Consider the following 19,687-nt stretch of genomic DNA (forward strand, 5'->3'; position numbering starts at 1 on the left):
AACCGAGAGATGTTTCAACACTTTGGATGCCTGCTTGTTTCGACCGTCAGGAAACCCTTCACTGCACTGCTCAAGGTGTGAGTACATCCTGGGGCTTAAAAGAGCATATCTCGTGAACATATATCAATTTGTAACGCATATCAAAACCGTCTATCTCACACAAAGTGAGTTGAAGCTTAACGCAAGACGTGCGCAACATCACGCGTAATTCTGTAGGAACTCCGCGTCAGCTACAATAACATAATTCCAATAATGTATACAATAATGTACTATACCCAATAATGTATATTATTTGGGGTGCTAACATTTTGGATTGTGATTAAATTCCATGAAAAAAGATAAGCGTTCTTGCTCTTCCGCTGTACCCTTCACACGCGGGTACGTGGCGAAATGCCTTGAGTGAATGATGATTGAATTTTGCGACTGCCCCGAAATACACACTCTAAACCGTTTCACACCTTTAAAGGTGTAAAATAGGTGTATTAACAACGATTACACCCCTTTCACACCCTACAACTTTGTTTTGAAAGTTCCTGAGGGTGTAACGTTGGTGTACTCCACCCTCAGGTGAAATATGATGATAGTGTGTCGCCTGGGTGTAGAAAGGGAGTATGCTTGTTTTCGTTCACATGAACAAAAGTAAATATATACAACTACAGGGAACAGGAAGTTACATTACAACAGTGCATGGCCCGGATTTACAACAAGTCTACCATCTGGTAATGCATGCAGATTTTGAAGATCTGTTGAGATAGTGCTTTAATTTCTTAAAACACGTTGCTCCTCATTGCAAGACAGAACAAATACATGATAGTGCTCATCATACTCAACTGTAGTTAATGTTTGTATGAGAAGAATGGTATCAGAGTTAATAACATGTATGCCTGCAATCTCAATAAACACCGGTAAGTCGCCCTCTCATCATGATGAGTCGCGGATAATGAACAACGTAATGCATTTTACAGGGGTTAGATATTTGTGGCTACAACACTGCAAAGCCTCGAAAAAACGAATAAATGCAGCGTTCTAAGTAATGAACATGCATATGGGGGAGGTGCCTGCTCATGAGAAGGTCTACAGTTTCACGAAAAGCTATATACAGCTACCACGCTTCATTGCCATGCACAGCTGCCACGCCATACATGATTGTCTGTATGTCGGCTGTGCATGTTTACACACATATTTAGTCACCTTGATGTGCATACATATATGGACCTCAATGTGATTATACGCATAATGACATTGATTATACGCAATATGCTGGTAATTGTGAATACACAGTTACCAGCTTATTGCCACAAACCCAGCAGTTTTATTCGGCGTTACACCCTTTACACCCCAATTGCCATGAGGGTGTTAAAACACACCTAAAAAGGTGTGCGCCATGAACATTTTGATTTACACCCTTTAAGGTGTAAAACGATTTAGAGTGCATATCACTAATTCCAATTCCGTGTAGTACGCCTCACGCATTCTCGCTGGAGCTAGCACTCGACAAATGAAAAACAGGTAAAAGCAAGTTATCTAGTCTTTAGATAGGTTAATCTCACACGAGAGGAGTTGCTATGTTTCACAAACACGAAGCCAGCGGATTATAATTCATAACAGAAGTAAAAGTATGCGCACTTTGCGAAATGCTATAGTAAATGCAAATAAATCATCATTCAAATAAAGTTCTCGTTGATGTTGTTTTCGGCAATCTAGAAAGGGATTGCTATTTTTTTATTCCTATACGTTTCAACTAATTTCCTCAATATACGATTTCGCGGTGGAACCGTAAAATTGCCCCACTTAACAACAAACTGCGTCAAACACAAAGCTAAGGCGAAATAATGTCTTCTCCAGGTTCGTAACAAAAATCATGTCAGGTCGACACCGTACAAGCGCAACGACAACGAAGTGCTTGCGTGTAACTTCGATAAAGTCAACAGGATGCAGTCAAGAGTTCATGCGTTGACTGCTGGGCTAGCATTGTGGATGTTGCTACGCGGCGTATGAAACTGTGAAACTTTGTCATACCGAGGACTTCTGTCATTCTTCTCCCATCACCTCGTCATTTCATATCACATAGCATTGGGGCAGCGGGCCACAAACTAAGTGTACAATTCCCTCATTTCGTCACTACGTCATTTATTTGGTTATGCACACATTATATGAGCACACGTCAACGTCTGCTTTTGTAACTCAACGCATGTTTTACCAAGATATGTGCGTGCATGTAAGATTACTCCGAGTAGAACTTGAGTCGGCGAAAGGCCTTAAATGGCCCATACCCAAATAGCTCGCTGTTATCTCATAAGAACTTATCAAGGGTTTGGCCCAAATGATCAAGCTGACATCGGCTACCGCAAAATAGCCAACCTTTTACTGATGACTGATAATCATCGCTATATCACTGACTGATGATCATCACTACAAACTACGCCCGTGAGATGCTACCTCCCTATTAGTATTCATCCTCAAGCCCGATTACTTGAAGCGCGACAGTAGGTACTGCGTTATAAATGGAAAGTAATACACTCTAACTGTGCCGCAGCTCTTCTTAGTAAAGAATTTAATGATGACAGTAATATTCAGATGAACGCTATAGTAATAACTAAAGCTAGTTAGATTAAATAAAGCTTAAATTAAAGCTAAGCTAGCTATCTAAAGGGCAAGTACTGTAGTTCGTAAGGCAGGAAATCAAGTAAGTGTGTGCAGAAATTTAACACATTTTCCTTTAACAACGTGCCGCACGACCATTAGGTTTAGACAGTAAATAAATAAATACATAAACAACAGTAAGTCATCATACGACTTTCAGCACAGTGGCAAACATTAATATTGTACGGAGTTCTCATCTCTTGCTCGGGGGTGGGGATATTTATTAAGAAAAAAGAAAGGAAAGGTTAATCAGGCAAACACAGGCTGGGTCAACCACATAAACCTGCGTGAAGTAGGAGTAAAAATGCCGCGCAACATCGTGGTATTTTAAACCCTTCAGAGTGCTCCAGTTGTCTCCTGCCAATACACGATGGTACACAACTTCCGGTCCTCTTCGACGCCTCTTCCTGTTTGCGTTGTCGCTCGCGCACGAAAGGGTGAGCCCCGCGTTTCCGCTATTTTTTATTTATTTTTTCTCTCGATCGAAACATGAACTAAGACTTTATTTCCGGAAGATGTGATTGCTACTCAGATCAAGAGTAGCTAGTCATTCCGCCCAGTCGTTCCACTTCCGATGCTTCAGTGAACGCAACGACAGCTAGTGGTAATGCTATATATAGGAAGAGGACTTGGAGGTATCCCAGACACCGGCTGTACCTTTGTTGCGGCCGAGAGGCGGGTTTACGTCTGAAGTTAGAGAAGTGAAAGTTTTTTGAAGCACAAGTCGAGTACTTGGGATATATAATGGACACATTTTCCTGAGATGTGGCGCCCTCTCGAATGTCGTCTGCTACTGGCTGAAAGCAAATGCACGTGAGAAGCGCCGCAGTTTCGTTACCATGTCTTTCGTTCCAGCATACTACGTGGATTCACTTTTTGAGTATTTATCTTAGGCTTCGAGCCCTGTTCCTGCTGCGTCTCTCTGTACGGAGTGTAAGTGGATTGGATTTTGAAAAGAAAGAAAAATGAAAGTGAGGCCATCGTGCCATTCCATGCCAGACCAGTTAGCTGTGCACCACTGTTTGAAGAAGAGAAAGAAAAAGATTCTTGCGCTTGTTGAGTCATATCAATAATGGTACCGTAATGTTACACGAAAGGTTTGTCTGCGCAGTGTGGCGACACGTTGCACGTGCCGAAGGGTAAAACTGCGGATAATTTGGACTACCTGGGGTTCTTCTGACGTGCGCCGGAAATCTCCGACACACGGTGCTGGAAGAATGTTTACCTCTACCACATTGCTGCCACCCTCGGCCGGGATCGAGCCCGCGATCTTCATACCCTCCTATACAGGGTGTTTCACGAAAATCCCCCGGCTGAATAATTCGTGAACAGATGGCGCTATCGAAGAAATTTCTTTTTCGTAACGATCCTTGGGATATCGGCCATGAACTGAGTAGTGAGCGGCTCATTTGCATACGCTCACTAATTAGATAAACATCTTTACTTTGAACTTTTACTTCGGACGCTTACGGAACCTCTGTGTTACGCATCGGGACCTCCAGCGAAAAATATTGCAAGGAAAAGCCGCATCGACACTTAGTGGTTTTTTCGAGTAATTAATCGGTTTCGGTTTACATATTTCTTGCGCGGAGCAGTGCACCAATGCGCTCTTTGGATCAGCTATCCGGCTGTCAATTTCGTGTTCATCCGCCTGGTTGACACACGGGGGTGACTGAAGAACAGGACCCGGAACAGCCGCAAGAGATGCTTTGATATTCCTTGCAGGGTGTCGGAGCGAATCGAAAACCGGAACCGAAAACCGAAAAAAACCCAGCTATTTTGGTGCGAACAAGAACGGAATCGAAACCGTATACTTTTTTTTTCGCTCAGGAGAGAAACCGAAAAATTTATTTAACGGTTTTCGGTCCAAGCAAAAACTTCGCCGGTTTGGATTACGAGTAGGCGAATGAAACTGTCCTCGTGTGTTCTGAAGTCATGTCATGAATACTTTACGAGGGTTACGGTTACGGTGCAATGTATGTCGGTAGCCTGTGGCCCTTAGGCTCCCTTTGCAACGTTTTATCGTTCGCGCACATAGACTTAGAGGTACACGTGACCGGTTGTGACTCTCTAGCAATGGCGACCCAAGGGGGCTGCGAAACGGCTTCTCTATCGGTAATCTCGCGCAACGTGTCCCTTGTTTGAGAGCAGCGAAGTTGAATACATGTACGTATCCGCGAGGCAAGCGCGTGCAAAGTGCGCCTCTTTTGTGAACAGGACACGAAGAAAAGAAAACGGAGCCGTCGAGCGCGTTGTGAGTGAAGGTGTTCCTCGATTTGCGTCGTACTCGTGCGGTAGTGCTTGCTGGCGAGGAATCAGCAACAGGCATTCGGATGGGACGCGATCGCCCCAATCAAGCAAGAAAGTACTTTACATATGACATCACGACAAACAAGTCCGTCTGTATCATGCGCTTCAAGAAATGAGAAAGCCTATTTGAACAGACAGTCACCTAGAGGAACTATAGGAGCTACCAATTTCACAGCTGCCTATTAATATTAAATACCATGTATGCATATAAACAGGTTTACATTTTGCAGCATTGCTTTTTTTCTGGGAATAAATATGTCCACCAGAAGCGGAACCGGTTAAAACCGATATGAACCGTTATTTTTTTGCTCCAGAGAAGATCCGGTACCGGACCGTTTATGATAGAACCGGAACGAAAACCGTTTCGGTTCGACACCCTGATTCCTTCCCAAAGCAACTGGGACGCAGCACTGCCGGTTCTGTCGTTCCGTAGGTGAGATAGCGTGCTGTTATCATGGATGATGACGAATGCGCCGCGAGCGCTGTGAACTAGTCGATACACTCTTAAAAATTAACTACACCACATAGCACGCTCCTAGTCAACCATCATTCCGAAGGACAACGTTCTCGCCCGATTTGTTGAAGACGGGAGGCGGAGCCTTGCTTTTTGTCCTTATGTACGGCATCATTGGTACTAAAAAAGAAAAAAAAGAAAGGCATACGCCTCCCATACTTATCAAATCAAGGGAGAGAACGTTATCATCCGGGATGATGGTTGGCAAGGACCGTACTATGTGGTGAAGTTCATTTTAAGAGTGCAAAGAAGGAGAGGGAACACCAAAGCGTCTCCTGCGATCTTGCGGCTGTTGCTTATCTTCCGTCAAACCCGTGTGTGAACCAGGCGAATGAACATGAAATTGACATCCGGATAGCTGATCCAAAGAGCGCATTGGTGCACTGCTCCGCGAAAGAAATATGTAAACCGAAACCGATTAATTACTCGAAAAAATCACTAAGTGTCGATGCGGTTTTTTTCTTGCAATATTTTTCGCTGAAGGCCCCGATGCGTAAAACAGAGGTTGCGTAAGCGTGCGAAGTAAAATCTAAAAGTTACGATGTTTATCTAATTAGTAAGCGTATGCAAATGAGCCGCTCACTACTCAGTTCATGGTCGATGTCCCAGGATCTTTACCAAAAATAAATTTCTTCGATAGTGCCACCTGTTCACGAATTATTCAGCCGGGGGATTTTCGTGAAACACCCTGTATACTTCATGCCTGCCCAATGATTCCGAAACGCACAGCCGCCGGTCGTCTACAAGAGTGGCGCTTGTTTCCTAGGTTGGTGGTAGTTATCTCGATACGATACCAGCAGTATCGGTCATGACGCCGTCCTCCTACGTACGAAGCGTAGTTTACAACCGGCGGCGCCTGACAGTCGGAGACATGACATGCCACCCAAAAGAAACCGTACCAACGCTAACTGGCGCGGCGTCTCTCGATAACCACTGGCTTATCCAGCGATGACGGAGGCTCGAACAGCGTGTACTCATCCAGGACATTTATCTCTGCAAAGCTCTGTAGAGCAGCGTATGCACCGAGCATACGGCAGCGTACGCTTACAGGGCAGGCAAAGGTTGCCATTGCTCTGACTGTCCGTGTTCCCGACCCTTGGAAAGCGGCGCCCCCGTGAACAGCCGATTTTGCCTCATTGGGCAGGCATGTAGTATATAGGAGGCTATTGTTGAGTGCAGTGCGGCCATTCAGCATTAAAGCTGTTCGTTATCGTTCCTGGGTCCTTTCCCTACATTTCTGGTGCCGAGAAGCGTCGCGTCACTTATTGACGGAAGCAATTCGGGAACGGGAAAATGGTATATAGCAGCGTTAGCGTAGTAATGGCTACGGCTGTTTTCATCCAAAACGAGAGCCGCGCACGCGCTGTACATTCTCAGGAAAATGGCCCATTGACGCTGAAGGTTTGAAGTTAGATCCACGCATGGTTGAAGCCGTGATGTAGGCCCCACGTCCGAAAAATGTGAAGGAAGTGGGCAGATGGACAAGAAGCTGCGTTCTTGCGGAGCAAGGAACTGTTGACCTCTGCAAAGGTTTGCGTTCACTACAATCCAGATCTCCCGGTGTTGCTTTGCTCCGACGCTTTACCTTACGGCCTAGGAGCAGTACTCAGTCATCGCTATGACGCAGGTGAGGAACGGCCAATAGCCCAATACATGCCTGGCTGTCTGGCAATAGCAGCCAATAGGTGTGGGACGGACCGCCTGCGAGTTCTCCGTGCATTTGCCGCACACGGTTTCGGGCAAACACCAGCACAGTTCTCTGCGAAGTCGGCCCAAGAAGCAGCATTTCTCGAGCAGCATGCACCCATGTGGCATGCCAAATAGACTCAATTGGGGAGCGATTGCAGCTTTTAGTTCCCAAGATTGCAATTGCTTAGTCTCCTGTGCCTAAGTACTGGAAATAGCCCCCACACTTCGCACAAACTTCCGCAGATTTACTCTCGAAAAGGACTAACGGCTTTGGTAACGCATCTAATTCCCAAAAGCACTAAAATTAATATTTTCATTTTAAAATAATCACTCGCCCGAGAGCAAGATAAAACATGTCTTCATGACATCATACAAAACGAGGCGACAAAGCCTGCAGTATGCTTTCAGTCTGCATACTACTACACAACACTACACTACACTATACTACAACACTACACTGTTATATGCAGCTTGATCCAGCAGTGCCTCGAGCGCAACGCTCTTAGCGCTTCCTTATTGTCTGCTGCAGTACACGTGCCGATACGGGTCAACACTACGATATAGAAGACTGAAGGCCGCAGGCAGCGAAGGGAAGTTGGAAATTGATATGAAGGTCACCAGGAGACGTTGCGTGACATCCACAGTCAGTAAATCACCAAAAGTCACGAGGCCTGCGTCATACGTCGCAATTGATTCATTACTAGGCGAGACGAATTCCAAACGTGTTCAAGAGTTGCGCAAATTGTAACTCTGAATAACAGATAACTGTATACGTATAGCTGCAGTAGAGATTTAAAAACCAGAAGAGGACAGAAGAGCTTACAGGGGATACAAATAAGAGAGTTTATTTACACTAATTACAGAAGGGGAGCCGACATTTCGGCAGTCAGCTCTGCCTTCAAGAGGACGGCCAGGGCAGGCACTCACGTTGAAGGCAGCGGTGACTGCGGAAACGTTGACTCTCCTTCCTTAATTAGTGTACATAAACTCCATTTGGTGTTCCTTCTCCTGCCAGCTCTGCGTCATCTTCTAGTTCTTAAATTTCCATTTCACTCTCGTGGTCAACCGCACCATTTAAGCTTTTGAATAATTATAACAGTATATCTAACTGCTGCCTTAACTGCTGGAACCCTCTCGTTCGGCAGTGGCAAAACCGTTCGCGGGACGTATGGGTGGAAACGATTCACTGAATCTCCCTATTCTCGGGTATCGATTGAACGGTATCGAAGGTGACAAATGGCAAGCGCAACTGACTCAAAATGCAGCAATGGTTGGGAAGCGGCAGAACCTTTGACAAGCCGTTTGAGAGAAAATGATTCACCTAAATTTCCTCTTAGGGAGTTTAGTGAATCGTCTTCATTGACACGGTTTTGCGGACGGTATCGCGGAGCGCCAATGAGAAGAGGGAGTCATTCAAAGTGGAATCCTCTGGCTGGGGGCAGCGGCAAAACCGTTCGCGGGCAGTATGAGTGGAAACGATTCACTGGAACTCCCTGTTCTTGAGTTTGAGTAGATTGTAAGCACTATACGACAACGATACGATAAAGGAAGCAGACAAACCAGAGAAGGGAATACACCTGCAACGTGGTGCCAGTGATTTAAAGGAATAAGGCGAATGGCCTATCATGTTTTCGGAACCGCTATCGCGAACACTCTCCAATCTACTAAAAACTCGCTATTTACTTTCGTTTCACGATGCTATGTCTCCTTGGGATCATCACAGCACCCTTTCTTTTCTGTGTGTCTTAGAGCATTTCACAATAGCTACAAGTTACGTGTTGGTTGGTTCCATCTCTCCCCCCCCCCCCCCGCACGCATGAGTTCAATTTCGCCCCCTTTCTTTTTTTTTCTTTTGTGACATTCAAACTCAAACCCAACTCGTCTTACGCAAGTTACAGTATAACCCAAGCAGCACTGTATACTGAAATATTATGTTCGTAGGGGCGGCTGGCAGGAGTCTTGTCAGTGCAGTGCTTCATTTGCGAAACGGCCCACGAAGGAACGACATTGTCCACGACACAATGTTGTCATCCGTGGTTTGTGTGGATCCCAATTTCAAGCGCTGTGCTGGCACAACAACGAAGCTGTGCTTGAGTATTCCAGTGCAGTGTTTCGTGATGTAACCTAAGCACATGCAACTTGACGCCGTTTTTGCCGAAAGTGTGCGTCATTTATTTATTTTTAGCTTTCTCAGTGGCTGCGACTTTCCATGTTGCATGGTACGGTTGTGCTTTGCGGTGCATTTACAAATGCCTTAGAGAGTTTTCAGACCGACTTTATAGCGATTCGAGAGCTGAAGCGGCCTGTCAAAAGCTACCGTGAAGGCGTTGTGTTTATTCGAGGGAAACTTATCCATGCTGGCGTTCGAGAGGAGGTGGACGTAGATGTCCGACGTCAATTCCCAATCTTGACCATTCAGACATTACAGTATCCTATAGGAACGTTTCGACAGCATGCAAAAGGTGCACGCGAATCATATTTTTCACCACAAAGAAAACGCTCGTTTCTGACATTGAGAACACGAAGTAAACGCGGCAAAAATTTTCACTCGGTAGTTCGAATTTTCAGTTTGTAGTAATTAGAATAGTGAAGTGGCGCTGACTCTGAGGAGATAGAGAGAGAGAGCAAACTTCCAGGGAGGCTGATGAAGCTCGAATTCTCGAGCGCGTTTCTACTTTCCCGTTTCCCCCCTATTAATTAAGAAGAGCTTCATTTAATCTTTAGTGGCGGCTTTGAGTTTCCTGCTCCTTCTCAATGCGGCGAAGTTCACTTCCCAAGAAGACCCCGTTCGAATAGGGGATCCAAGATTAAAAGGATGGATCGCCTTCATCACCCGTCCATTCCGAAGCTATGGCGGCATTTCATGCCTCGTTGATCTCTGGCTATGATAAGCGAAATTTCGCACGAATTACTGGCGCAGTTCCGTTCAGCTGAAATACACCGCGAGAGCAGACGCCCGATGTTGAAAGTATAGCGGAAGGCCTTCTTTGCAAATATGAGAAACCGTCCGAACCAAAACAACCCAATGAGGGAACGTCCCCGAGCCACGTGACCGGTAAGTGTCTGCAAGGCGCTTAGTAAGCCAAGCACTCGGAAACAATGCCAATCAACAGCACACTATGCTCTGATTCGCCCTTCAGACGTATACGTCCCCGTGATGTTCCTGCCGCTGGAGCTTCCTCAGCTACAGAGGCAATGCTAATTTACAAAATTCGTTTCCCGGTGCATTTAAGCACTTTGCGAGATAGACATTTGGCCAAATAGACTGTCGAACGATGACAAACACTGGGCTTGTTTTCTCCTTTTACGCGCACGTTTTTGAGAAGCGACTATCCTTTCAACGAAACGTGATACGATGTAGACGGTACTGAACTGAAGTGCGAGCCCGCACGTGGCGCGTTGATTACAAAGGATAGCGTAACTGAACGCCGCAAGGGCATAATGGTCTAATTTCGGATCACTCTATACTCGGAGCGGAAAGGGGTGTACATGATGTACTCATCCTGCGTTGAGGAATCCATCGACAAGTCCACGTTTCTATGGAAGTATCAGTGATCGTTACCATAATAATCACGAGCGGTCATACACATTAGAAAAGGGCTAGGCTGCGGGCTATGGGCGGGGGCTGCATAATTTTTCCCTCTAATAGCGCGGAACGGCACTTTTTCTCATGCTTTTCCGCACGGCAAAAACGGCACAGTTCGTGCCTCGAATGCCGTCACAGCCACAGAGTGGCAAATCATAGCTAAAAACTGGGGCGCACCGACGGAGTTATGACATTGGCTTCATCCGTACACCTTTCGCCGTCGTTCATGGGAAACAGCTTCTATACGGGGAGTCAACGTTCTGCAGTTGTCGGCTCCACCCGATTTCCAGAAAGATGCTTTGCGAGGAAGTGGTGTTTGAAATAAAATCACCCAAAGTTCTCGAAACAAAAGTAAGGACGCAATCTAAAAAAAACAGCAAATCACTATCCAATCCCCGTTCTCTTCGCGACTTGCACTTTTTGTTTAAACTTATTAACTATTATGTAGACTGCAGTTATCTATTAAAGCTTGTCCTGTTTCGTGTGCCTGTATTTTTTACTCGGACGTTTACCCCTTTTCATGTACATTGCCGTTCTGACCATTGCACCTTGTATCGAATTTTGAGAGAGTTCAATGCGATATCTTTAAAGTCTGATCTTCACTTGTTTTGTAACACCTGGGATGCATTCAAGTGTTGTCTTCTTAAGCACTTTGATTTTGCCCGCGCTACTGTGCAGTTTGTAAATGTGTTGTTCGTTCTCATTTTGTGCACCATTACTCAGACCCACGTCGTTCATGGGCACAAATAAATAAATAAATATATATCTAGCTGATTTAAAGAATCTCTGAGTGTAGTGCTGAAAGCTTGGTAACGGGCAACTGAGAAGGACGTGTTCGAAAGTAGCGCTGCTCTGTTGTCATGTTGTGCTGTGGGCCAACTGCGTTGTTTACTATCTGTTTACTATATGTTTACTGTTATCTGTTTACTATATTTCCTATGCACTTCATTCTATGTGAATATAATGTGCTCTCCTTGTCTCACATGTGTCACAATTCTCCTGTCACATGTGTTCACTTGCTGCTCCAGTGCGTGGTTAGACAAACAGTCGATTCAAATGTAAATAGAGAAAAACCACTGAAAGTGACTGAAGTAAGCACATGCATACATGCATGGTTATCCACTGACTTGTCACCTGGCATGTAAAAAAAGAACAGCCTCATAGAAGAGTGAGTCCCCAGTAGGAGCTGATCCATGGCGTGCTTCCACTCCGCGAATGTGTGCATCTTTTGCGTGTGTGTCGTACGGAGGGTATAGCCCGTCTTGCGACATGTTTGATACTGCAGAACATTCCTTTTTTGCGGTGCCATATTCCGCTTTTACTGTGGAGTAGCGCAGCGGAATATTTGGGCTCCCAGCAGTCAACTGGCCCTCCGTATAATACTTGGAGCCACTGCCGGCAGTACGCACACGGAGCGGAATCAGATGTCATTGTTGATAGCGCAGAAATAAAATTCCAAATTTGGATTCGCCGCTGTCCGTTAGCTTGTTCTGGCCCAGATGTGAGAAAGGCTATCTTCCCGGTCATCTTCGCCCAGAAGAAGAACATAACTCTGTTCGAAACATCGTCGGCTGCCGTCCCGAGGATCTTTCCTTCACATTTCCTTAGCGGTTCGCTGGATTTTCTAACCTTCCATCTTCCAGGAAGTGAGACTAGGGCTGAGTGCACACCTCATCAGTGGGCAGTAGTTGTACAGGCTCACTAACCTCGTCTCGTGGCACATCAAGTTCATGTGAGTACACTAGGACTGTATACTGCCCCCCGTAGCGGCTTCTCCTTCGTTCAGGACTGTCCCTGCACGTACGTTGACGCATCTCCACTTAGGAGCCTTATGTGTAAGATGGAGTTTCCGTTGATGTAAGGGGACTACCTCGTAAGGAAATTCTCCTATACTTGATGACAACACGCTCATGGGAGAGTGGCAAGATGACTGTTTCCTTCGCTTAAAGAGTGGGACAACACATGTTTCGAGTAGTGCCAATTTAGGAGTAGGTATCCCCACAAAACGGTCTTCACGTCGCTCTCTACCAGTGGGTAGCTCGAGCATAATTAACACTGATAGTTGTAGTCATTGTGCGTTACATTCTGAACTTCAATGAATGCATTCGATGCGGTGGTAGTGTTTTTTTTTTTCTTTAGGAACAAATAAACAAATAGTTCACACTTCAATTTCTACCCTTTTTGTTACGTTCAAACTCAACTCAACTCAACTAATAGTTCACACATTCACAGAATCGCACAGTATTATCAACGACGCTGATGATTAGACTTATTTCTGGTTGGGAGCCCCAGAATCTCAGTTACGTTCTATCCGCTTTTCTAGGGTTTTCGTGTGTTTTCGCCAAATGGTCGTACAGGGAAAGAGTGCAAATATTGTTCACCCTGACTTTTTCCTGGTGAAAGCATTCTTCAAGATGAAAGTAACTTTAGCGGATGTCAGCCTTGGTGGCGGGCGACAGTTTCGCAGCATCGTCATATATGTGCTTGTAGAGTGCTGGACAAAAGTTTACGGAACACGCTCCGGCGCATTCCTTCCTCAGAGTGACACGGTAGCAGCAAATGGGACCGTATACGGACTTGCAAACAGGTGACTGGGTCACTGTGACTGTAAGTCCGTACGGTCCCGTTCGCTGCTAGCTTGTCATTCTGATGAAGGAATGCGCCGTAGCGTGTTCCGTAAACTCTTGCTCAGCACTGTACATGCGCATAGGACAGCCCAGCAGGCGGCGGCGGATGTTAGCATGAGAACACCACCCGTACACTTGCCTCTGAGACGTGCGCGATGAGAAATCTGACCACAGAACGTTGATCTTCTTCCATGCCCACTTTCTAACGAGCGGCCGTCTCTAATGGTTTGGTAGTGCTGTTTTGGGACAGGACGACCAGGACTAGATGCTCCAATACCATGATAGTTAAGGGAGCACTGTACCACGCTACCATGCCGCTCTACTAAGCCTTCGTCGTTTGTTCGCACGTTCGTTGTTTTTACTTGAGTCAACGAGTTATGCTTAATACGGGGCGAAAAGAAGGCTATACGACAAGTCGTTTACACGTTTTTGCAATGCAACCAACAACAACAGCAACAATTAAATTATGAATGTTGATGTCCTAGGGTGTTCCTTCGTCAGTCGACGTTTGCTATATGGCTACTAGGAAGTTTCTTGTTCCCAGCAAACTGACACTTCTGTGGCGTATCCATTACTGTATGTTATCACTACTGACGTCAAGAGGTCAAGCTGTAGCTTGTTTTTCGCAAACACGCCAACATGATATAGGGGTAACAGCAGTTTTAAGACTGCTGAGAACGCATTGACAAGATACCCCATTTTGAAACGTGGAATGAATCCAGGATGGCGAAACTTCGAGCGATAAGCGATAATAGGGGTTACTATATGCCTAAAGGCGTGCATTCTCCACAGAGCATTTTGAAAGTTGTTCTGGGAGAATCTTGTCAAAAGAGTATCGAAAGTAATACGTAAAAGCAGTATCAAATAATATTCCGTGCTTACACTTCTTCGTACGGATATTCAATATATGTTTCTTTCAATCTAGATACGGCCTGCACTTGGAGAAAGTAGCAGACAATGTCTACTTTTAACCTCATTTTTAGGCATAGATTATCCTTCGAATCAGTGTAAAACTCACTTTACAAGTACATAAATACCCTCAAAGAGTATGCAAGCTAAACGTACTTTGAGAGAACTTGAAACTTTGCTAGGCGTAGTCCACGACGGAGTTTGCAAGCGTGAAAAGCTGATTGACTTCGTTTCAAGTCAGTTTCGAAGTTTCATTATGTTACGTCTTCAAACAAATGCCAGGCCCATTTCCATTCATATGAAAACGCCGTAATTGCGGTAATTTTCCACGGTGGCTGCTAGGATAACCTTGTATCGTTGTAGTGACCTCTCATTCTTCGTCTGTGCTTTAGTTATATGAACTCTAAAATGTAATATTTAACATGATAATTTAATTGCATTGAGCAATAGGAAGACGGTTCATATATCATTCGCAACGTTATGTAAGCGTCCTCTCTTTTTTATTTATTTATTTTCTTTCTAATTATTAATGCTACCCTCTTCAGCTTAATTAGATTTCGTGCCTTCTAAATAACGTATTATTTTAAAATTTTTGTTCGCTCAATATTCCGCCCCCGCCATTTGTACACCTTCCTGTGAGCCCTTCCCTGCTTTATCTTATACCCCGTGAACCCTTCCCGCTTCCAAACCTTTCCGTGATATCAACGCTGAGATTCCCATTGACGCCACTGCAATTAGTCTATGCGAATAAAAATCGCAAGTTAAAACTGGATTTATAAACGCAGGAGAAGAAAAGCAATCAAACGGAAGCATTATTTCTTCGTCCTGACTTCGCCTAAAGTCTTTTCTTTTTTTTAGTATTCTGCCTATCGTTGTCCCATTTCATTGTGCAGCCCTACGACTAACATTAATTTATAAACTACAAAGCGCCGCTCGGTTTGTTGTGCAAATCATCCTCCGCACACGGACTGGGAACGTTGCGACCAGCTCTGTCTCGGCGACCTCTGACAGCCACAACATTGTCTTCCCTTTGACTATTTCTCGTACGAGAGTACAAGCGTTAACTCCGGCACTTCGTGTACGGAATGCTGAAGGCATATGCGCGCGAATAAAAACAAAAACGACCCCGTAGCGATTCTTTCTTGCGTTAGCACATTCTGACACTGCGACACTTTCCATACAGACGGCTTTAACTCACCATGTAGTTCTTTTGTATCCGTCAAAGCGCACCACACCAACACAAACACAAAAACGTTTTCGAACCGTTCAGATGTGAACATGCTGCTGCCGACAGTCAGCGCAGGACACATGGAAGTTTTCTGTTTCTTTTCAAATCATTCGCGACGGCACAACACTTTCGTAACTGTCGCTCAAACAAGTTCTCTCATTGGATGATATTGATCACGTGTACATCGTTGATAGCACGCTGTTTGCTACATGACAGCCGACGCGGCAAGCAAGGACGCGCTGTCATCACATGGGCCCTCTGCGAGTTCGAGTTCGCGCGTGCTTGCTCGTCTCCCGCGCTTGTGTGTTTATGGTGCAGAAAGCAGGCATGCCGTGTCGAGCTCGACGGCATTGCGCATGCGTAGAGGCAGTGGCGCCGCCGTCATAATATGCGGATTGTTGTGAAACTATCGGGAACGTGGGTACGCGGTTGAGGATGGGGATGGAAACAGGGGAAGGAGATTGAGGACGCTTGATAGGTGGAAAGGAGGAGATGGAGATTTGTCAATCGTTCCGTTTCTTTTTTTTTCTTTTTTATTACTTTCGATGCGGGAACTGAGGGAAATGCCATTAATGGAAGAGAGAGAGGGAAGCGGGACAGTTTTGAAATATAATCTAACTTCGCTTTTGTGTACACTACATATGGAGTGTGCTATTGACATAAGTCACGTTGGTTTGAATGAAACGAAATTGAGGTTTCGTTGTGTTTATCCGTCCTCGCTGTTAAAGGTACGGTGTTTGACGTTGATTATTAGCGGGGGTTATTCTGTGTATGAGCATGGCAGCTGCACACAAAAGCTGAACTCTCATACAGCAGCATTTTAATGTGTTCCACGTGCCGCGTTGTGCTTTGATGACTATGGGGGACGAATATCGGACAGTACTATATTATTAGGGAGTTTAGGCGTCCAGCTCGTTGGTGGTAGCCAAGCTCGTGCTGTAGACTGCGAGGTGGTGGGTTCGAATCCTACCACCGACTGTGCTGTCTGAGGTTTTTCCCTCGGTTGTTCGAAGACTTTCTCGACGAATGTCGGCACAGTTCGCCCTGAAGACTTCCCAGGAAGCATACTAACCCCCCCCCCCCCCCTGTCCCGCACTCCTTCCTGCTGTCGTCTCTCCATCTGTCCAGATCTGTATGCCGCTAATAGCCACAGTTGTTTCGCGGCGCTATCACGAAATAAAAGAAAAATCAAAAAGTGGGAGTTTTAGCAGATGGCAAGGCCTCTCTACAAAAGCGGTAAGAAAGAGTAAGCTGTCAAATCAGGAATCAGCAACGTTTGTCATCCACTTCAAAAGAATACGGGAACCGTTATCGTGAACACCTTCTAATCTGCTCAAATCCGCTGCTAAGGCTGTGCGATGTTGCTTCAAATGTTTTCTGTTTTAGATTTATGTCCTCTTTTTTTTTTTTTTCTTGTGCCTGGTATATTTTATACAGCATACCTTTCAGACAGCGTTCTACGGTGCACGGCTGATTCGCTAACACTCACGCTATCGTGGCCGGTCTCGCCATGACGAAACCTTTTTTTTTTTTTTTTTTTTTCGCGGGGACAGCAACAGGGGATGCATTGCACTCATCTGTTCACACGTGATAATCTTGGTCTCCAGCTTCGAGATGTGAACGTCGCTTCCTGTTTAATCCAAGAAGTGTACGAACTCCGCATTACAAATGCACGAACACATGGCACGGATACAAGGATGCACGGACAAACGAGCCTACTGTTACACATTCGCAGCGAAGCAGGATAAGTAAGCGTGCAGAGGTGGTAGATGATTTCGTATATGCGTACTAGTGGGGCAACAGATAGCTTTTCCTGTACTTAAATTATGAATAAACTATTAGTACATACAAGACGCATGCGATTCAGGTCTTATGGACAGCCTGTGAACTCCAGTCGTGCAATTTCATTCTCCAGTGCCCCACTCTCACCCTCAACGCATTAACCTCATGCCGACGTCCCGTTTAGCTGACCTTTCCCCCCCCCTTTTTTTTTTCATTTGCTCTAATAAATATATCCCCCCCACCCACCCATGCGCGCGTCGTAAATATTTTTTTTTTTTTTGTTTACAGTCGTACATGTGCTACCAACACCCAGGATCGCTCGAGTCACGGAGATGACAGTGTTGCCGGGTCAGATTTGTTTGTTTGTTTGTTTTTTTTTTTTTTTGCCTTCGCTACCTGGCTAAATCTACCTTGACGGGTTCCTAAAACTCCCTCACATCAGCTGAGATGCGTGTATAGTTCAAGCTTCCAAGAACGAGCTCAGCTGGGATACTATGTAACTACTCCTTCTCGTACCAATATACGAAGAGTCACAGTAAAACATCAAGGATTCCTTAATATAGATCGATGTCGAACCACACCAGATACAAACATGGAAAGAAGGCAAAGGGGTAAAGGACCTGCCGCCATGGACAGAGGTGGGCGGGGATAACACTGGCAGATGCGCATTCGCACCGCTTTCGCGTATGTACAGGTGTAATAATAATGATTTAGTTTTGATTAGGTGCCCAGGCGATAAACAACCTGCGGGTCATGGGAATGGTGCGCCAAAATACAAGGGACATACAAAGGAAGAATACAACACACATATGCATATGCATATAACTTGGGCGCAGCTCTTGAACTTTTTGACCTACATGTTGAACTCAATTATCATCTCTGTTCGTCTCTGGACATCATCCTTTTGCGTTTTCATCATCTCATCATCAGATTGAACTTTCTGTATTAAGTGTACTGGGGTAGCCAGTTTGACTTCGTCGAAACTTACATCCCCATTTTTTTCTTTCTTCACATCACATCACAACACACATATTAGACACGAAGCAGCAAAAGTTAAATATGACAACAACAATCGTGGGAAACAACACGAAAAAGGCGGGGGGGGGGGGATATGTTTATTATATTAAAAGAAATGAGGAAAAGGTTAGCCTGCGCAACGGCGGCTTGCTATTCCCAGCAAAGAAAGAAAAAAAGAAAGAAAGAAAATACAAACAAAAAGGAAAACAGCCACGAAATTGATCACAGTTCACCCAGAAGGCCACAGACCCGCAGGAACTGAACACGTGCCTTTGTCACCTGACTATGTTATGTGGGGCCTAGCAGCGTAGCTATAAGGAAAAGTCCGAAATCATGAGGCGAGCGATGCGCGACCGTAGGAGAAGACGATGTTGGCGGTAACGGGTGCAGTGGATCAGCAGGTGGGGAATGTCTTCTTCAACATGACAGGTGGGGCAGTTGGGTGACGAATGGTGGCCAATCTTAAAGAGGAGCAGTGGAGTCCGCGCCACATTCAGTCGAAGCCTGTGGAGCAAGGACTCTTCTTCCCTGGGGTAGCGGTCTACCAGTGTGTGGGTCATCTAGGGTCAACCGAGCGCAGAAAAGAGTCCTGACAGCATCTTGGAAAAAGGCCTGAGAGCTGTTTGTGCAGCATCGGTGAATGGCCAGCCGTCTGACAGACGGGATAAGCAGGACTGAAGTGACAGGCCCAGCTGCGCGAGCACACCTGGCCGCAGAATCGGCGAGGGCATTCCCCGAGATACCAACGTGGCACGGAATCCACTGGAACCACACACTGTGGCCTAGAGACGACAGTGTAGCGTGCAGGCAAAGTATCTCCGTGTAGACGTCGTTGATAACTTTGGGCGAATACAATGCCAGGGCCCTCCAAGGCTTGCTTACTATCCGAATGAATAGCCCACGCTCTTGGTGTCGACGAAGAGATGTACCGCAGAGCAGATAAGATAGCAAAGGCTTCTGCTTCGGTTAATGACAGCGCGGGTAGCAGCTTGAAACCGCGCTCGTATGCCTCCTCAGGAATATAAAAAGCAGATGATGACCCACCGGATGCCACCGAGTCGTCAGTGTAAATCTCCATTCGATTCGAGAGGTGGAGATGACATAAACTATACCTTACGAATATATTTGTTAGTAACACTAGTAAGATCCGCGACCGCATCCAGGTCCGCGTACATCACTCCATTTGTAGGAAGAACTCTACATGACGTAAGTGTTGTGACAAGCATTTGCAGTATACCAACTGCCTGTACAGGCCGTTAGTTAACCGGCCGACTGTCCGCACGTAGTCCACGGTGATATAGATGGACATTTCAGACGTTTTCCCAGAACAGATTGCTCCTCGTTCCTCCCTGGGGGACACACCACACGCGGAACCGCACATG

At 45.7% G+C, this 19,687-nt stretch overlaps 1 protein-coding gene across 2 annotated transcripts in view; it reads right to left on the minus strand.

The window, feature by feature from the left end:
- LOC135388693 (protein amalgam-like) overlaps nucleotides 1–15,796 on the minus strand; it is a 260,165-nt gene extending 244,369 nt beyond the window's left edge. For both annotated transcript variants that reach the window (XM_064618409.1, XM_064618408.1), the window contains exon 1: nucleotides 15,477–15,796. In XM_064618409.1, coding sequence (XP_064474479.1) covers nucleotides 15,477–15,588 — 112 coding nt within the window. In that variant the 5' untranslated portion in view covers nucleotides 15,589–15,796. The remainder of the gene's footprint in view (nucleotides 1–15,476) is intronic.
- Between the last annotated feature and the right edge of the window lie 3,891 nt (nucleotides 15,797–19,687).

This window comes from Ornithodoros turicata, chromosome 3, assembly GCF_037126465.1.
Source record: "Ornithodoros turicata isolate Travis chromosome 3, ASM3712646v1, whole genome shotgun sequence".
NCBI classification, from domain to species: Eukaryota; Metazoa; Arthropoda; class Arachnida; order Ixodida; family Argasidae; genus Ornithodoros; species Ornithodoros turicata.